The sequence below is a fragment of the Sinohyriopsis cumingii genome, chromosome 5 (genome assembly GCF_028554795.1).
Source record: "Sinohyriopsis cumingii isolate HCF-2022 chromosome 5, ASM2855479v2, whole genome shotgun sequence".
Classification (NCBI taxonomy): domain Eukaryota; kingdom Metazoa; phylum Mollusca; class Bivalvia; order Unionida; family Unionidae; genus Sinohyriopsis; species Sinohyriopsis cumingii.
This window is the reverse complement of record NC_142965.1, coordinates 97,580,326-97,599,485: the sequence shown is the minus strand read 5'-3', so window position 1 is coordinate 97,599,485 and position 19,160 is coordinate 97,580,326. Positions and strand designations below refer to the sequence as shown.

Genomic DNA, 19,160 nt, shown 5'->3' with positions numbered 1-19,160 from the left:
TATGAATAGCCTCATCCCCTTGGTAGCATCAGCATCATGATAGTTGTCTCTGGCTGACCAAAATCAAGGCCAATATAAGTACATATACATGTAGTATATAAACAACTATACAGCCACTTGCTACTAGGATAATAAATAGCAGTGTGAATTGTTTCGTGAAACGTGTTTGCTGACAATGTGATATAGATTAAACAAGGACTACCATTTATTTTATACATACATGTTAGCTGTATTTTCTAACTGGATTTAAATGATAAATGAATTTTCTAAGATATGATCTAATTCTCTATTTCACGGGTATTTCAAATACCACTATGTCATCCAATTCTGCACGTAAGGTATTTCTAAGTAATGATACGTCATTTCTGTAAACATTGGATCACATCTTATTTTGGGTGAAAAATAAATTTTGTATCAAGAAAGAACAATTGTACATTAATTAAGAAAAGTGATATTTATAAAGTGTACCAAAAAAATGCATATGAAAAAGTGACTTCTAAATGTCAACATGATGACCCATTCCATTCCATGACCTTGAACCTGTAACCCAGAAAATTATATTTACTATGTATCTTCTGGAAACATGCAAATAAATATATTATTTAAAAGATGGGAAAAAATTTTGCATCTTAATCCAAGTATCCAAGAAGTTGTCCCACATGTACAAAATTATCAGCTACCCAACGTGTCAACTTGCCGCTAGAACGAGATTCTCAAGAAATTCCTTAGTGTATTGTCTGATTCTAAATTCTTTAGTATTTTTTTCCCCATAAACAAGACAATGTAAATGCATTACATCCTATTCATTGTTGTTTCTCTTCCACGTAACAGCTTATTTTTTTATAAAATGTTGAACTTTACTAATTTTGTTACAAGATCAGTTTAGTATGCTTAATATCTCTTGCCATTTATTGAAATAGTTACGTTGAATTTTGTCCAGCTAGCTATAAACCTGATCTAATTACACAACTGAACTGCTGACAGAAACAGTCCAAAGTAATGTATTTCATTTATATAGCCTGATGGACAAACATTTAAATGTTTTCAAATCTGTGCACAGAATAGGCCAGCGTATCGCGAGTCATGAAAACACGGGGGTGGTATCCTGTGTGTCCAAAATTAATATTATTTTGAACAGAATATTCTGGTGACAATTGCCTCTTTTCAAATGGTAAGCATTGCAGTATTTTATTTTCATCAATCGGTCGAATTTGGTATGCATTTTGCTTCAGTATTGGAGATGGAAACCTTACATGCACAGAAATGACCATCAGCATTGTACAAGTACATTATTTAACACATTGTGGTGTGTATTATAATATACAAGTGTATTTCAGACTAGCTGTCTTCATCTAATCAAAATTTCCATTTTTTTTTTTTTTTTCTTTTTCTGTGTAAATCCTAGTCAATGATGACAGGTCACCTAAAAAATTTCACTTGTATGGGAAATGTCAATTATTTTCAGTCCCCCCCAACCCGCCCTCAGTGTAAACATCCACTGTATTACCTTGGTCCCAAGGGTGGCGCTATACAGTTTCGCATTTTGCATAGGGTTAGGATTTTAAAGAAAAAGAATTTCCCCGGCTTTCCTCACTGGTTATACTGGCTATTTAAAAAAGACCTTGTATATCTTAGGTATAATGCAAAGAACCTTTAATTCCCTTTATTTTGGTGTATGATTGATGGGTGTACTATGGGTTATAGAGTATACAGCTTGGCCTTACTTCAAATGTGCACCTTTCAAAAAAGTGCTAGCTCTACTTGGTCATTTTCACTTCCTGAACTTCAGAGGCAAATTGTATAAAAAAAAGAGCCGATAACTTTTTTTACATTTTATATATTTGGTAATTCATTCATTGCACTTTCAGAAGCTGGTATTGTCTAGTCTGGCAAAATTCATTTTCCCTATTTTAATAGCTGCTATGTATTGTGTACTTTAGACTAATTCAGACTGATTTTTTAACACAAGGGAGCAGTCATTTTAGTTAGCAGTGTGCTTAAATCATGTAAAATTTCCAAAAGTACAATATCCAAAAGAAATATCATCCACATTACATTAATGTAGCATAGAGGTATGCAAACATTCTCTCCACTGTGCATGTTTTAAATGCGAACTACTTCACCTTACATACGTCACTCTCTCAAAAGTACATATTATCTGGTGAGTGCCACCAAGGGTGTTGTGATAAACGAATAGTACTCTATTATGAAAATGGCGACAGTTTTTGAAAATTGGCTACAAAACATTTAGGTTGGCGATTGTTCTGGCAACAATTTTGTTTAAAGCCATCACCAACCCTGGTCAGTCCAATTCAATAACATTCCTCTCAGCTTAGTCATCGTCTGTATTTGCAGACGGGAGGTGGGGGAGAGGTAGTCCAACAATGCAAGTCGTCTACACTGAAATTTATGTTGTTTGGGTCGACCCAAACACAGGGGCTCGTTACAAAGAAAATCAAGGGATGGGGGTTCTAACCTGTAATAATATAACACAAGTGAAGACACCGGTCCGCACCCCTCGGCAGTTCCAACACTATTTTATCCTAAATGCGTCTGCTAATTTCCAACTTAGGCCAGTCGTAATCAAGAATAGTTCAATTTTCAAAACAGCTCGACACACTTCGTTCAATTTGTGATATAATGGAGAAAATGCAATAATTGTTCGCCGATCTTGACGTCTGGACATTAACCTTACTCACAGTGCAATTTTGCATTCGGAAAATCTTGGAAATCACCATTGACCGAAAGGTAAGTTTGTTCGGATCTTACCTTTAGGTCAATGGTGAAATCCAAGATTGTCCGAATGCAAAATTGCACTGTGAGTAGGGTTAATGTCCAGACTTCAAGACCGGCGAACAATTATTGCATTTTCTCCATTATATCACAAATTGAACGAAGTGTGTCGAGCTGTTTTGAAAATTTAACTATTCTTGATTACGACTAGCCTAAGTTGGAAATTAGCAGACGCAATTAGGATAAAATAACGGTGTTGGAACTGCCGAGGGGTGCGGACCGGTGTCTTCCCTTGTGTTATATTATTACAGATTAGAACCCCCCATCCCTTGATTTTCTTTGTAACGAGCCCCTGTGGACACAAACAACATTAACTATCATCACAGACGTATTATTTTTTGGGGGTAGGTTTAAGGATTTACGATCGACATCATTATAACCAAACAACATACAGCCATGTGACCTCGTACTTTCGTCCAGATGATATTCTTTAACTGAATTACAATCTTTATCTATATATTTTACCTGATGAAATGGGTGTGCAGAATAAAGACCGTCAAAAGCAGAGCAAGTTTCATTCGTTCATTCGGAACAATGTCGGCTGATTCTACTAGTCTGGTTCCCTGCTTCGTACGCTCCCTGCGTTTCACTCCGCTCGCCGAAGGACAGTGAAGCGTCACTCACAGTCTCTCCTTTCCAGGTGTAGGACTGACGCTACTAATTCAGTTCTCATAGTAAACATATAAAAAAAAAAACACCGTGATATTAAAAATTCAATAACTTAAAATTTCTGAGTGCTCATGATCAAACCTACATTTACCAGTATAGATGAAACATGGATGTCAGCTTATGTGTAGAGGAAAGGATATGAGCCGAGGCATTTTCTGGACCTGTACATGTTTGAAATATGTGCTTTCAATTCCGCACCAAAGAGTTAGGTGCTAATTTTAGTAATAAGTGTTCCAAATTCAAGACTGTTTAAGGACTGAAATTCCACCAGTAAAACAATGTTTCTATTTTTGTTCACTTACAACTAGAATAAGCTCTCAAAAGATTATTTTTCCTACAACATAACTTACATTATTAACCAATCCTGGTCAGTCTAACCTTTATAGTCTCTATTGTATCACCCATTTCCAGACTGGTTACCATTTTTCCATACCATTAGTACCGTGTGTCATGTAGTGATCACCGCGGAACCACTGTCTGGCTCTGCTGGGCAGGAGGTTACTTGCATATGGACCGCTCCGGTGGCCTAGTGGTTCGAGAGTCCGCCTCGGATGCGGGTGGTCGCGGGTTCGAACCCCGGCCGCGTTATACCAAAGACTTACAAAAATGGTACAAACAGCTGCCTCGTTAGGCGCTCAGTATTAAGAGGTTAGTGTTAGGACTGGTCGGCCTGGTGTCAGGATAATGCGACTGGGTGGGACATCATGCTACATGTCTGCGGCATGATACTGCAGTGCTAGACATCACTATAAACTGTCACACTGCAGACATCGTAGCGATATGACAGAAAAAATTGTTAAAGCTACGTTAAAAATCTAAATCACACACACATACACACACACATTTACATATGGCCTATCCTACACTATTGTGTCCACAGCAGCACCTTCATGCGGGGACCCATTTTCACAGAGCCTGCTCTGTGGGGAGACCGAGTGTCCGGAGGTATAACTGGGTAGGCAGACTGGGCTCGTTAGCCTTGGTAGGCAGCCAGTCTAAGAGAAGGAAAACTCTGTCCAAACCTGGACAGTAGGAGCTCGTTAGCCTTGTCAGGCAGTTCGTCTAGGAGAAGGAAACTCTGATTTCAAATCCAGGAAGTTCCCCAGCCATTGGATGATGTCTCCGCTGCCTTGTGGCCATCTTCGGGAGAATTCAAGGCTACGGGAGTAAACCCAGACATAAAATCCGGAGTGGAGCCACTAAGGCGGCTGAGTGTCAACTACGACTTCCTTTCGGCAGCTCCTACATCCGAACTGGTTCCAAATGTCATGCTCAGCATTTCTTTGGACCCCACCAGCAAGGACGAGATGGGGATCCTGACATCTAGGCAACCCAGGATCTCCATACTCCACGCCCAGGCTTGAGCCCTGAAGAGGCCACTCCAGCCTAGCTCCTGAGTGAGGAAACAACACAGAAGCTGTCAGTCTACGGGTTATAAGTCCAACCCGATTTGTGCAGGGAAGTGGCTCCACGGGTCAGCTTCGACATGGGAGAGATCATCGCGTCCCACTGGCCGATTACCACCCTCCTCAAGCCGTCAGCCCCCGGTCAGTAAGGTATTAGCCTGCCAACGTCTGTCTGCTCCAGTGGGTGCCTGGAGCTCAGTCTATTGCTCAGCATGACAGGCAGACGGAAATCCCGCACCATACAAAAGAAACAAGAAACCAGCAAAGAAGACTCCACTTCTTCGATTCTCAAGCTAGAACCTTCGCACCATGTGCACAGACATCTCTGACAACCTCAGGAAGTTGGCCATCCGCGACAGAGAGCTCACCAGACTAAATGTTAGCATAGCTGCCCTCCAGGAAACCAGGCTCTCCACAAGCGGCTCCCTTACAGAGGAACACTACACATTCTTCTGGAAGGGTCGAGAACCTGAGGAGCTCCGCCAGAACGGAGGTGACTTCGCCATCAAAAATACCCTCCTGGCCTCGGGTGAGCCACCCTCAAGGTGCACTGAGGGTGCCATTTACAGCACACCTATGTCTAAATTTAGCAACAAGGAACGGCCCAGCCAGGACTGGTTCAACGCACACCTTTCAAAGATGGAACCAATAATCGAGGACAAACGAAAAGCCTTCATAGCTTACAAAAAATTCCCCATGTACGGACGCTTGCTGACCTCAGAAGTGCCCGAAGAACCACCCAACACCTCGTTAGGCAGTGTACAAACGAGTACTTGCATCAACTGTGTGAAGGAATCCAGCGCAGTGCCGAATCTGGAAACATCCAAGGCATGTACAGTGGCATCAAGAAGGCCCTAGGCCTTGCAGCGAAAAGGGTCGCCTCCCCGAAATCTCTGACGGGAGAGAAGATCACAGACCGTGAGCAACAGATGGCCAGATGGGTGGAGAACTACTCAGAGCCGTACTTCCGAGAAACGTCAGTCAGTGATGCGGCCCTTAGCAGCATACGGATGCTGCCCACCATGGATGAGGTCTACAAAATGCCCACCTTGGAGGAGCTCAGCAAAGCCATCGACTCCATCCTAAACGACAAAGCACCAGGTAGCGATAGTATCCCGCCAAAAGCGAACAAACATGGAGAACCAACATTACTGCAGCCGCCGAAACTACTCTACCTCTGCTGAGAGGAAGAGGCAGTCCCCAAAGACATGCGCGACGCCTCATTGTGACCCTTTACAAAAACAAGGGCGACTGCAGTGACTAATAATTACAGAGGAATCTTCCACCTCATCATGGTTGGCAAAGTGTACGCCTGCATCCTTCTCAACAGGTGTCAGCTGTTGGCGGACCGTATGTACCCGGAATCCCAGTGCTGCTTCAGAGCAGGCAGGTCGACAACAAACATGATCTTCTCCCTCCATTAACTCCAAGAGCAGAGAGCAAGGCCAGCCACTCAACATGATGTTAATCGACCTCACCAAGGCCTTCGACGTGGTCAGCAGGAAGGGCCTATTTGAACGTCTCAGGAAAATCGGCTGCCCACCCCCCCCCCCCCCCCCGCCAAAAAAATTTTTTTTTTTTTAAATCTCAGCTTGATAATCTCTTTCTGTGCCGATATAAAGGGAACAGTCCTGTATGGTGGATCCCTCTCAGACTCTTTCCCCATCAACAGCTGCGTGAAGCAGGGCTGCCTGCTGACACCGACCCTTTTCGGGATCTTCTCTCTACTCCTGCCCTACGCCTTTGACTTGTCCACTGATAGCGCACACCAGGTCCGACGGAAGGCTGTTCAACCTGGCACGACTGCGATCGAAGACCAACGTGAGGTCGGTGCTCATCAGGGAGTTGCTCTTTGCTGATGACGCGACTCTTCTGACCCACACCGAGGATGCCCTCCAGAGACTGGAAGACCGTTTCGCTGATGCCTGCAAGCAGTTCGGCTCACCATCAGCTTGAAAAAGACAAACGTCAGCGCGTAAGATGCAATCACTGCCACATCCATCAAAATCGATTTTGTCACCATGGAAGCAGTCAACAACTTTACTTACCTGGGGTTAACCACCATCAACACTCTCTTGCTTGATGTGGAGCTGGACAGAAGGATTAGAAAGGCAAACACCATCATGGCCCGACTAACGAAGAGGGTGTGGGAAAACAACGCGCTGACAGAGCACACCCAGATCCAAGTCTAACAGACATGCGTTCTAAGCACCCTCCTTTATGGAAGTGAGGCCTGGAGCACCTACATGAGGAAAGAGCGCCGACTCAACTCCTTCCATATATGGTGTCTAAAACGCATCATGAAAATCAGCCGGAAAGACCGCGCCCCACACAGCGAGATCCTGAAGCATGCAAGTATCCGCAGCATGTACTCCCTGCTGATCAAACGCCGAGTTCGATGGCTGAGACACGTCCGACACATGAAGGATAGCAGGCTGCCAAAGGACATCCTAGATGGACAGCTGGCCACTGGCACCAGAAGAGTCGGTCGCCCCTCACTCCGTTTCAAGGATGTGTGCAAGAGAGATATTGAGGCATGCAACATTTCACCCGACGGCTGGGAAGTTCAGGTTGAGGACAGAGGCACCTGGAGACTGACGGTCCGCAAGGGTACATCAGTCGCTGATGTGAGGAGAAGTCAGCTGTAGCAGAGAAACGTGACAGAAAGAATAATGTGTCAGCAGCCCAAGTAACTCAGACTTGCCAATACATCCGCACTAACTGCAACAGAGACCATCACTTGCGCATAGGCCTGCACAGCCACAGCAAACGATGCCAAAACACCAGAGACAGATGAAATTCCTAGGGCGCTACTCGCATGGTCTCCCGAGACTGAGCCGCCAATGATGAGTTGGGATCAGTTCAAAATGTAACTCAACGCAAATAAAGACGCGATGGAAATTATTCTTGTTTTTAATTTCTTAATTAAAAAAAGTCAAAATAAGTATTTAGTCATCAGATGTATACGTATCTGTTTCTGTTGCAAAATATGAAAAATGGATTTAATTTTCAAAACTGACCAATAACTGTATGAAACGTATGCTTTTGACTACGCGTTAAAACAAACGAAGCAGTCATTAAGCATGGTTCAGATCAGTTGTTAGAATTTTCTCAACAGGAAAACACAACATAAATACATTCAAAACAAGACTTCTTAACTTAAAAGACGTATTTCTTAATGTGCGTTGGAGCTAGAATGCTAGATCATAAGAAAGTATAGTTAAATTGTTTCTGCCGATTCCCATTGCTCATCAGGCCGGTCACTGTCATACATAATATAATACACTAAAATTATATAATTATTTAAAGGGAGTGTGGGTCGTATTTTAATTTGGGTACGTTTTGACTTGGGTAAGTTTCGGTCTCCGTACGTTTCAGTTTGCGTACGTTTTGACTGTAAACTTAATGGTCTGGTTCCCTGACTTTTTTATAACCACTTCGTCACTTGTCGTCATGAGGAAGAAGAACAGAGCGGGAAAAGATCCACAAGACACAACTGGAGGTTGCCAAGCAGTAACCATAACCTATTAAATTTCGACGTGAATCATATATTGTATAGTATTGCATTGTATTTTGTTTCATTAAACGTTGTTATTAAATTCATCATTTTAAAATTTCACAGCTGAAAAGATTTCAGTTATTTGTTGTAATTATTCAGTGCGGGATGAAAAGCACATGCCGCCATTGGTCAACATGGATCCCAATATCGACATCCATTATGACGACTGGTTAATGGACTCTATATCAAAGTAACTAGCATGAAATCAGTGACGATTCTGGTGGAATGTTTCAACTGTTTACATTGTTTATTATTATTTATGTTTATTATATATTTTGGACTGAGATATTGATCTGTATCAGTGGGGGAAAATGATAACGCTCCAATGTCCATTCCACTCTCATCACAGTGGCGTTATCAACTCTCTCTCTCTCTCTCTCTCTCTCTCTCTCTCTCTCTCTCATGATGAATTGATCATGCATTGCGTAAAGACTGTTGACCCCCCCCCATAGTATACATTTATGTAATCAATGACAAAGTGCCCTCAAGAATGCATAACAAAAAACAAAACTTTTTGCTTTTTGAAAAAAAAGCAGACTTCAGGTGGTTACTAGAAACACCTGAATACACTTGAAAACCAAAATACATATATTTTTACAATAATACTCATGAAGATAAATAAATTATGATTTGTATGTGCTTAAATAATGGTAAAAGGCAAAAAAGAATTTAAGTGATTTTTATTTACATTTTTCTATTTATAGCTCCATTTGTGTAATGAAGTCACTCGGTTGTACTTTATTGGACAGCTTTTACCAAATTTGATGTGCCAGTTGTATCTTTATTTACTTTAAAACACAAATATATGATATTTCCACTTAAGATATGTTGATACACATTCTTGATTGTCACAATCATAATCTCACTCACATATTTTAAGTTCTGACTGAATTTCTATTTATCATATCTGTCCAGTCCAGTAAAATCAAGTACAACAGAGTTATGTCATTACATGACTTGCACTAGAAATTGATAAGTAATTCGTATCAGAATTGCTTAAGTTAAACTTTGCTTTGCTTATTATCATTATTTTTAATTATAGTTATTATTATTATTATTATTATTATTCAAACAATTACAGATCATAATATAGGGGTGTCCACCAATATATACACCTAAAACATGAGCATAAATGTGGTATTTTCTAATAACTGGATTTCATATATTGATAAGACTCTATGGTTATAAACTAAGTAACAGAAATGAGTGAAAACCAAAAAGTTTTGTAAAATTCAACAAATAATTTATTTCCCTAACATACAAAGTGAAAATTGAAAAGAACTTCCAGTATTGTTCAATAAAATTATAATTCCCAATAGTCATAAAAGTTCTATCACAAGTCCAAAAATTCCAGTGGTGTTCCAAATAAATTCCATGTTCGAAAGAGCTGATGTTCCAATAACCTGGATAGTGTTGATGTGCTAAGTCTCATTGTATCACAATGATATTATCCAAAATGTCTCAAAATGAATTCACCATAATCCCAGAATATCAATTTAGTCGAAATTTAATGATGAGCACTTTGTAATTCCAGTGAATAATTTAAATAAATACTCAAATATTAACTGGAATACAACTCAGATTGATTCCACTAAGACTGATGTTAAGATATTGAATGAGCAATTCTAATATTGTCAACTTTAATATAAAAACCAAAGACACAATTTGAGGACCAAGATGAGGGTCATATTAATGGCAATTTCCATCAAACTGTAAACAAAATTTGTTTATAGAAAATTGTAGGGTCAGAATCAAGGCTGTATCAAGAAATCACACCTAGTAAATATATTTACACTACATGATATTAGACATGCAGGCCCAACTTCTATCCTCATTTATGGATAAAGATCAGTTACAATACTCATTAAATATACACATGTATATAACATATAATCCATGACAAAAATCACACAATACTCATTAAATATACATGACAGTCTCTTAAGTCACTTGTTTAGGCTTGAATAAACAGTAACACAAGAAGAGTGAAAATGACAAGCTTTTAAAAATACAATAATTTATTTCCCTGGAAAAATTCTGTAAAAATGAAAAGATATGAACTTACGATTTTTTAGAATCAAATCCAAAAATAATTTGAGAATAACATTTTAGTAGTCCTAATAACAAAATGTTCTACTGATTTCACGGTTGAATCCTGATGAAGAATCCAAGATGGAAGACAATGACGTATGCTACAATCTGTAGTGTTGAAGACTACAGTTCCTTTGTAGAAATAAGAATTATCACTCCGGTTTCTGATAGCTGAATACATTTTTTTATTAAAAAAACTGTTCTTGTTCCACAATATTACATGATCATTTGTATTTTCCAGAAAAATAATGGAATTAATCCTTTTGATTCCAAGTAATTTGAAATAACTCAAAACCAAGTAATTTGAAATAACTCAAAACAGCGCAACATACAATGAACAGTTTAACGGCCCAACTTCTACTGAAATTAATTCTCCAAAACATGGGTTATATGGGCTTTCTAAAACGTAAACAAGGGTCATGTGATCATCTTCTGTTAATTTATAGAAGCAAGTACTTGTTACGGCTTACGTTTACCCAGTTTGACCCTGACGAAAACCAATCACTCTAAGAAATAAAAAAAATAAAAATTGTTTATATCTTAAAGACAAGGTCCCATCATGACCTTGGAAACAACCAATCATTTTAAAATAAAATTGAACTTGTTTATGAAGGTTGCTACAAATTCTGAAACAAGGTCAGGATTTAGATCAACACCTGGTGTTTATAAACTGACAGTCAAGGTCAAACTATATTCTAAAAAACGCACAGTATCATCTCATGTAAATAAATTTACATTACAATATCATGTAATGAAAAATAATTTTTTTTTGAAAACTGACAAACAATTAAATTGAAATAGATACATATTAAATCAGATATAATGAAATCAAACATACATAGCAAGTGTGATGTTTTACCCCAACCCCTTGTATTATACATGTATTTATAAGTCTGTAAGTGGAGCCAGGTAAGCTTTGTTTTTCCAAGTGCCTAAGTTGGCTAATCCTCTTACGTAACCCAGTCTTTGTTTGAGCTCTTGAGTGGAAATCTGGCGGGAATCTTTGTACATGGGAACACGTGACGTAGACAACTTCAAAGAGCCGGAAGCCGACAATGGTAGGCTGGACAGTACATGGGGACACACAGACTGACATTTTTATGATTGACAGTTCGATCAAATGACCAGAGTCCGTCGCCATCCAATCGGGATGCGTTGTAGGTGGGACTTGATTCGAGAAACGGACATAAGACTTGTACAAGCCTGAAATTCGTCAGTTGGTGTTTAAGAGTCGCAGTGACACACACTCCGTTAGCCATTCGTAAAAATTGGCGGAATTTAGGAAATTCATGAAATAGCTTCGATCAGGTAAGTTTGATGTTACGTTGATTCTGCTTGATACGACTGCTGTTAATTGAAGAGAATTTGTCGTATGTATACATTTTACTTGTATTGAAGTATGAATAGTTAATTATGACCTTAATATTTTGCATTTTTTTCATGACTTTAGCTAGTACTTTTGTTTACGATTGATTACGATGTTGATTCGTTGCATCATTATTCATAATGTTACTATGTACACCTTATTTTGTGAGGCGAAAATGTTCTCTTCTTTCGCTAGTAATATGTGTGCATATTATTTCGTGGATTATTACGTTTACGCCCTTTTGAAAGGACGATTTGTATTTGTGAAGAATTGTATTGCTCGCTAGCCGCTATAAGAATTAATATTGTAATTCTTTGCGTAGTTATATTTTGGTAGACAAGAAATTTGTTTACGTAATGATAGATTTTGCCATTGAGTAACGGATTGCCGTTTATCACCATTTGAATGTGAATACTGTGGATTTGGTACGCTTGTGTAGGAAATATATATAAATATATATAAATATATAGATAGTCATATTACTAATCGTAGTAATATTTTAGTACAATCATATTTGAAATATTTTGTATGTATATACTGATAGGGCTCAGTATGTAGATATTTGAATCCTTGGTGTGATTGTGTTATGGCGCCATTTTTGTAAGCGGCGGAAGTGTATGGGAATTTCGATGTGTGCGCATGCGCGACCCAAATGTCCCGCCTTAAACTGATGGTTCAGTTCAGTGACGTAGTGTGAGGGAAGATTTTTATAACCCTATGCTAATGCATTATACCTTTCAACAGGAAGCTTTCGGGGGACGAAAGAATTTCAGAGAATTTCGGGGGACGAGAGAAGTTCAGAGAATTTCGGGTGACGGTGAGAGATACCGAGTGAATTTCGGGTGACCTCAAGGGATACCGTCAAGGGTTCCGGATACTAGAAGAGGAACCGGAAGTCAAGATAACGGCAAGGAACAAGGATTATAGAAGAGGAAGCGGAAGTGGAGATCACGAAAGGAGAGAAAGACAAGGGAACGAAGAGATTTAGATGAGTAGCACTCAAGAAGGGAAAAATCTCCTCACACTGTGAACTCAAATGATGATCAAAGGGATCATTGGGTGAAAGAGAGACATTGATTACTTTAAATTCTTTTAAATTTCATTTATTAAATTGTTATTGTTTAAATTTCATCTTTGTATTTCTTTTAATTTAACTGTCGGCATTGCTGACTGGGGGCTCGTAGCCATAAATATATTTAGTCAATAAATAATATAGTGTCCAGAATTAACTTTCTGAATAAGGACCAGGGGAACTTCTCATAATTCGTTAAAGTCTATAAGAAGAACCCCACCCCTAGACAACCACACACCTCTACAGTGGGCGCTTCGTCCGGGATATGAATTAGACATATATATTATTTTGGGACTTAAAGTTATTGGTAGAAGTATTAGTGAACAGTGTGAGATATTTTCCATTCTTTGTATTTGAAATTTTGTGATTTTCTCATCTTGTATTTTTATTGTCATATGTGCAGGCTTTGTAGATCTTCCATTCATAGCAGTACGTGTGAAGCAGATATCGAACAAATATCTTACCTGAACGAAACTAGTTGTTATCGACAGGTAAGTATTTAAACTGGTATTACAAATATCTGTATATTGTTTGAATTTTGAGACAAGGTATCACTTTACATTAGTATAATGGCTACCGAACGACAAATGATAAAAGAATACCGCGCCATGGGGTCGGAAGATCTTGGATACGAGGGAGATCGCCTGGCAACCTTTATAGAAGAAAGGATCAAGGAATGGAAGGCCGAAAAGGCAGCGGACCGAGACGCCCAGAAAGAGCTGGAGCTAGCCAGACTCGCTCACACTCTGGAGATGGAAAAGGTCAGAGTTGAAGTTAGGACCAACGGACGGGACGACGCCAGTACAAGCTCTGGAACAACCGGCCGACCTTTCATCGACCACCGGATAGTCCAGATCAACATGTCACGCTTCAATGATAGGGAGGAGGCTATTGACGATTTTCTCGTCCAGTTTGAGAAACTCGCACGCGCTCATCAGGTCCCTGAACAGCACTGGGCCATTAATGTCTCAGCCTTTTTGCAAGGTGCAGCTCGGGAAGTCTACCACGGCTTAACTGCAGAAGAGGCTGATGACTACACTGCCCTCAAGAAGGCGCTTCTCTGCCATTACCGGCTGACCGCCGAGACTTACCGGAAACTTTTCCGGGACTCGGTGAAAAAGGTAACAGAGACCCACTCTCAATTCCACAACCGTGTTCGAGGTTTATTTGAGAAGTGGATGAAAATGGCCGAAGTCGAACGCACGTACGAAGGGCTACGCGAGGTAATACTCAAGGAACATGTCCTGGGTACTTACCGTCGCGAGTTGACAGTTTTCTTAGCAGAAAGAGAACACCGGACGCTCGAAGAGATCGCTAACATGGCGGAGCGATACGAGCAGGCGCACTCGAAGAGTGGAGGTTCCGGGGTTGCTGACCGACCCCGACCCTCTGAGTCGCGTCGTATGGGGGAGGTTGAGCCGGCTGTCCGTAACCGTCAGGGCGACGGGAAGGTCGGAGGGGCACCTACAGGTAGGGCTGCCACCTATCGACCTGGACAGGCCTCACCCACGAAACCAGGACTTGCAAGTCGGCGAGGGCCGCCGACATGTTTTAATTGCAAGCGCCTGGGGCATTTTGCCAGGGACTGTCCCAAGGGCAGGCAGACCCAGGTGAATGTCGTAGCTAAGAAGGAATGTGTGCCGGAAGCGAGTCGCAACCCAGCCAACCTTGCGGCCGCAACTGTCAATGGTGAAGGCGCCACCATCTTGTATGACACTGGGTGCAGCGTCCCCGCGCTTGTCGACAAGAAATATGTCAAGCCGGAGGACTATACAGGGGAGGTAATAGAAGTTCAGTACGCGAACTGCGCGCGTGACTCATTACCAGTAGCTGTCATTGACCTCGATTCACCATACGTGAAGGGGAAAATTGAAGCTGCTTGCTTGGAGGGGCTATCACATGACGTCATATTGGGTTGCCGTTATGTGTTACCCCAGCCGAACCCCGAAACCTGCACACCTATGCCAGTGAGTGCTGTTGAAACCAGGGCCATGAGTCGACAGCCGAAACAAAAGCCAATCCAAGTTACATCGACACCGGTTAGTAATGTTATTCCAGCGGAGTTAAGGAAGCTGCAACAGGAGGACGCAACTCTGGCGCAGTTGCACAAACACGCAGAAGCGGGAACAGAAAGGGAAACTCCGAACGGCGCGGTGAAGTTTGTCTACAAGAAGGGAATCTTGTATCGCCACGCCAGGAAACACAACGAACACTTCAAGCAAGTCGTCGTGCCAAAGGAAAAGCGTTGCGAAGTACTGAAACTTGCACACGAGAGTCTCATGGGTGGACACATGGGAATTGCTAAGACGCGTGACCGTCTTGTAAAAGAGTTTTACTGGCCAGGGGTCCAGGGAGACGTAAAACGGTTCTGTCTCTCCTGTGACAAATGCCAGAGAATGGCACCGAAAACGGATCAGCGACCCATCCCTTTGGGGAGTACGCCCCTTATCGATGAACCATTTAGACGTGTTGCCATGGATTTAATCGGACCGATAAAACCCGCGTCTGCGCACGGAAATCGATATATTTTAACGGTTGTCGATTATGCTACATGCTATCCGGAGGCCGTTGCGTTGCGTAACATTGACACGGAAACCGTCGCGGAAGCTCTGTTTGCGATCTGGTCAAGAGTCGGAGTGCCCGACGAGATCTTGACCGATCAAGGAACACAATTTATGAGTCGTGTGATGGCGGAGGTGAATCGTCTCATGTCGATTAAACACCTCACGACTACACCGTATCACCCCCAATGTAACGGATTGGTCGAACGGTTTAATGGGACCTTGAAAAACACGCTCAAGAAATTGTGCGAAGGCCGCCCCAAGGATTGGGACCGGTATATTCCGGCCATGCTTTTTGCATACCGGGAAGTACCGCAAGCGAGTTTGGGGTTCTCTCCCTTTGAACTCTTGTACGGGAGAACCGTACGCGGCCCAATCGCCGTACTGAGACAGCTGTGGACAGACGACCACGCTGTAGAGGAAGTACGCACTACCTACCAGTACGTCGCGGACTTGCGCAACAAACTGGAAGAGGTTTGTTCTCTCGCGCAAGAAAATCTCAAACGAGCTAAGGCGCAACAGGCAAAAAATTACAATAAGCGCGCAAAACCACGTCAGTTTGAGGTAGGGGACAAAGTGTTGTTGTTGTTGCCCCAGGAACACAACAAGTTGCAAGTTTCCTGGAGGGGTCCATACGTCGTCACCAAGAAGGTCGGAGGTCAAACCTACCGGATACAGCTACCGACGAAAGAGAAATTGTACCATGCCAATTTGCTCAAGAGGTACCGGGAAAGGGAGACCGCCAGCGATTTTGTTGTCGCAGCGATAGTCACCGAGGATATCGAAGGCGATACGGAAGGTGCTAACACTGTCCCGAGCTGTCCATTAACGAGGGCCGAGACTCCGTCGGACGTGGAGTGTGACCCCATGTTAACTGAAGGCCAGCGGAACGAGATAGAGACCTTGCTGGCCGGATATTTCGACGTGCTAACAGAAAAACCCGGGAGGACGACGCTTGTCGAGTTCGGGTTAAAGATGGTGGACGACCGACCAGTTCAGCGTAAACCCTACCCCTTGCCCCACGCGAAACGACAAGTTGTAAGGGAAGAAATCGAGCAGATGATTGCTCTGGGAGTAGTCGAACCTGCCGACTCTCCGTACAGCTCACCAGTAGTCTTAGTGCAGAAGAAGGACGGCACCCATCGGTTCTGCGTCGACTACCGGAAGCTGAATCAGGTGACAGAATTTCAAGTTGAAATGCTACCTGACCCCGAACATATCTTCGCTTCGGTCTCGAAAGCGAAATATTTTTCCAAACTGGATTTGTCCAAGGGGTATTGGCAAATTCCGGTAAGGAAAGAAGACCGACCGAAGCTTGCTTTTGCTACTCCCGACGGGACATACCAATGGTTGGTGATGCCGTTCGGGGTACAAAACGCGCCCAGCGTCTTTACCAGAATGATGCGGAAGTTGTTGGAGCCCTTGCGCGATAGGGGTGTCCACAACTTCATGGATGACCTCTTGTTAGCTACAGAGACATGGGGTGAACACCTCGGTCTGTTAGCTGACGTTTTGGAGCGGCTACGTCAGGAGGGCTTGACAGCCCGCCCTTCCAAATGTCACCTTGGTTTCAGGACATTAGACTATTTAGGACATACCCTGAGCCAAGGCACGCTGTCTCCAGAGAAGTCGAAGGTGGAGCAGTTGAGAAACGCCGCACGCCCCACCACGAAAACGGAAGTGAGGTCATTCCTGGGACTGGCCGGATATTACCGGAGGTATGTCGCTAATTTCAGCGCGATTGCGGGCCCGTTGTCTGACCTAACCAAGAAACGGACCCCGAGTAAGTTCGTTTGGACAGATGCGTGTGAGCACGCATTCCAAACGCTAAAGGATAGACTTACATCCGACGCAGTTGTTCGTCTACCGGACTTGGATAAAGAATTCGTTCTGCGCACCGATGCATGCGACATGGGACTGGGAGCAGTACTGCTCCAGGAGCATGACAAGACGCTTTTTCCTGTCGCATACGGCAGCCGGAAGTTGTCTGCTGCCGAGAAGAATTACTCAGTATCGGAGAGGGAATGTCTCGGAATCGTGTTCGGCATATCACGGTTCGAGCGATACCTATATGGACGTAAGTTCATATTGGAGACCGACCACCAACCACTCGCCTATCTGGCGCAGGCAAAGTTGTCCAATGGTCGATTGATGCGATGGTCGCTGTTTTTACAGCAGTACCAGATGCAGATCAGATACGTGAAAGGATCTGAAAACGTAGGCGCAGATTTCATGAGTAGAAGCACCGAAATGATATAGATCATTTGTTATATTTTCGTGTTCATACTCAGTTTAGCATTTAGTTCATTTTGCTGATTTTGTTCTTTATATCGTGTAACACTTTTGCTTTTTTAGTTTGAGTGAATAAAATCCTGATTTTATTCTCAAGCGTGGGGGGATGTGATGTTTTACCCCAACCCCTTGTATTATACATGTATTTATAAGTCTGTAAGTGGAGCCAGGTAAGCTTTGTTTTTCCAAGTGCCTAAGTTGGCTAATCCTCTTACGTAACCCAGTCTTTGTTTGAGCTCTTGAGTGGAAATCTGGCGGGAATCTTTGTACATGGGAACACGTGACGTAGACAACTTCAAAGAGCCGGAAGCCGACAATGGTAGGCTGGACAGTACATGGGGACACACAGACTGACATTTTTATGATTGACAGTTCGATCAAATGACCAGAGTCCGTCGCCATCCAATCGGGATGCGTTGTAGGTGGGACTTGATTCGAGAAACGGACATAAGACTTGTACAAGCCTGAAATTCGTCAGTTGGTGTTTAAGAGTCGCAGTGACACACACTCCGTTAGCCATTCGTAAAAATTGGCGGAATTTAGGAAATTCATGAAATAGCTTCGATCAGGTAAGTTTGATGTTACGTTGATTCTGCTTGATACGACTGCTGTTAATTGAAGAGAATTTGTCGTATGTATACATTTTACTTGTATTGAAGTATGAATAGTTAATTATGACCTTAATATTTTGCATTTTTTTCATGACTTTAGCTAGTACTTTTGTTTACGATTGATTACGATGTTGATTCGTTGCATCATTATTCATAATGTTACTATGTACACCTTATTTTGTGAGGCGAAAATGTTCTCTTCTTTCGCTAGTAATATGTGTGCATATTATTTCGTGGATTATTACGTTTACGCCCTTTTGAAAGGACGATTTGTATTTGTGAAGAATTGTATTGCTCGCTAGCCGCTATAAGAATTAATATTGTAATTCTTTGCGTAGTTATATTTTGGTAGACAAGAAATTTGTTTACGTAATGATAGATTTTGCCATTGAGTAACGGATTGCCGTTTATCACCATTTGAATGTGAATACTGTGGATTTGGTACGCTTGTGTAGGAAATATATATAAATATATATAAATATATAGATAGTCATATTACTAATCGTAGTAATATTTTAGTACAATCATATTTGAAATATTTTGTATGTATATACTGATAGGGCTCAGTATGTAGATATTTGAATCCTTGGTGTGATTGTGTTATGGCGCCATTTTTGTAAGCGGCGGAAGTGTATGGGAATTTCGATGTGTGCGCATGCGCGACCCAAATGTCCCGCCTTAAACTGATGGTTCAGTTCAGTGACGTAGTGTGAGGGAAGATTTTTATAACCCTATGCTAA

The 19,160-nt window shown here is 42.0% G+C and overlaps 2 protein-coding genes across 4 annotated transcripts in view; one reads left to right on the top strand and one right to left on the bottom strand.

The window, feature by feature from the left end:
- The window catches only part of LOC149799840 (long-chain-fatty-acid--CoA ligase 4-like), a 104,298-nt gene extending 100,902 nt beyond the window's left edge, over window positions 1-3,396 (bottom strand). The window contains exon 1 of one of the 3 annotated variants that reach the window (XM_089959248.1): window positions 3,259-3,396. The gene's annotated coding sequence lies outside the window, so the exon portion shown is untranslated. Of the gene's footprint in view, window positions 1-2,476; window positions 2,707-3,258 lie in introns of those variants that run through there. The other 2 variants (XM_089959252.1, XM_089959251.1) reach the window with 2 other exon arrangements.
- Window positions 3,397-8,462: 5,066 nt separating this feature from the next.
- LOC149799839 (integrator complex assembly factor WDR73-like) overlaps window positions 8,463-19,160 on the top strand; it is a 42,655-nt gene continuing 31,957 nt past the window's right edge. The window contains exon 1 of the mRNA XM_089958289.1: window positions 8,463-8,617. Coding sequence (XP_089814415.1) covers window positions 8,544-8,617 — 74 coding nt within the window. The 5' untranslated portion in view covers window positions 8,463-8,543. The remainder of the gene's footprint in view (window positions 8,618-19,160) is intronic.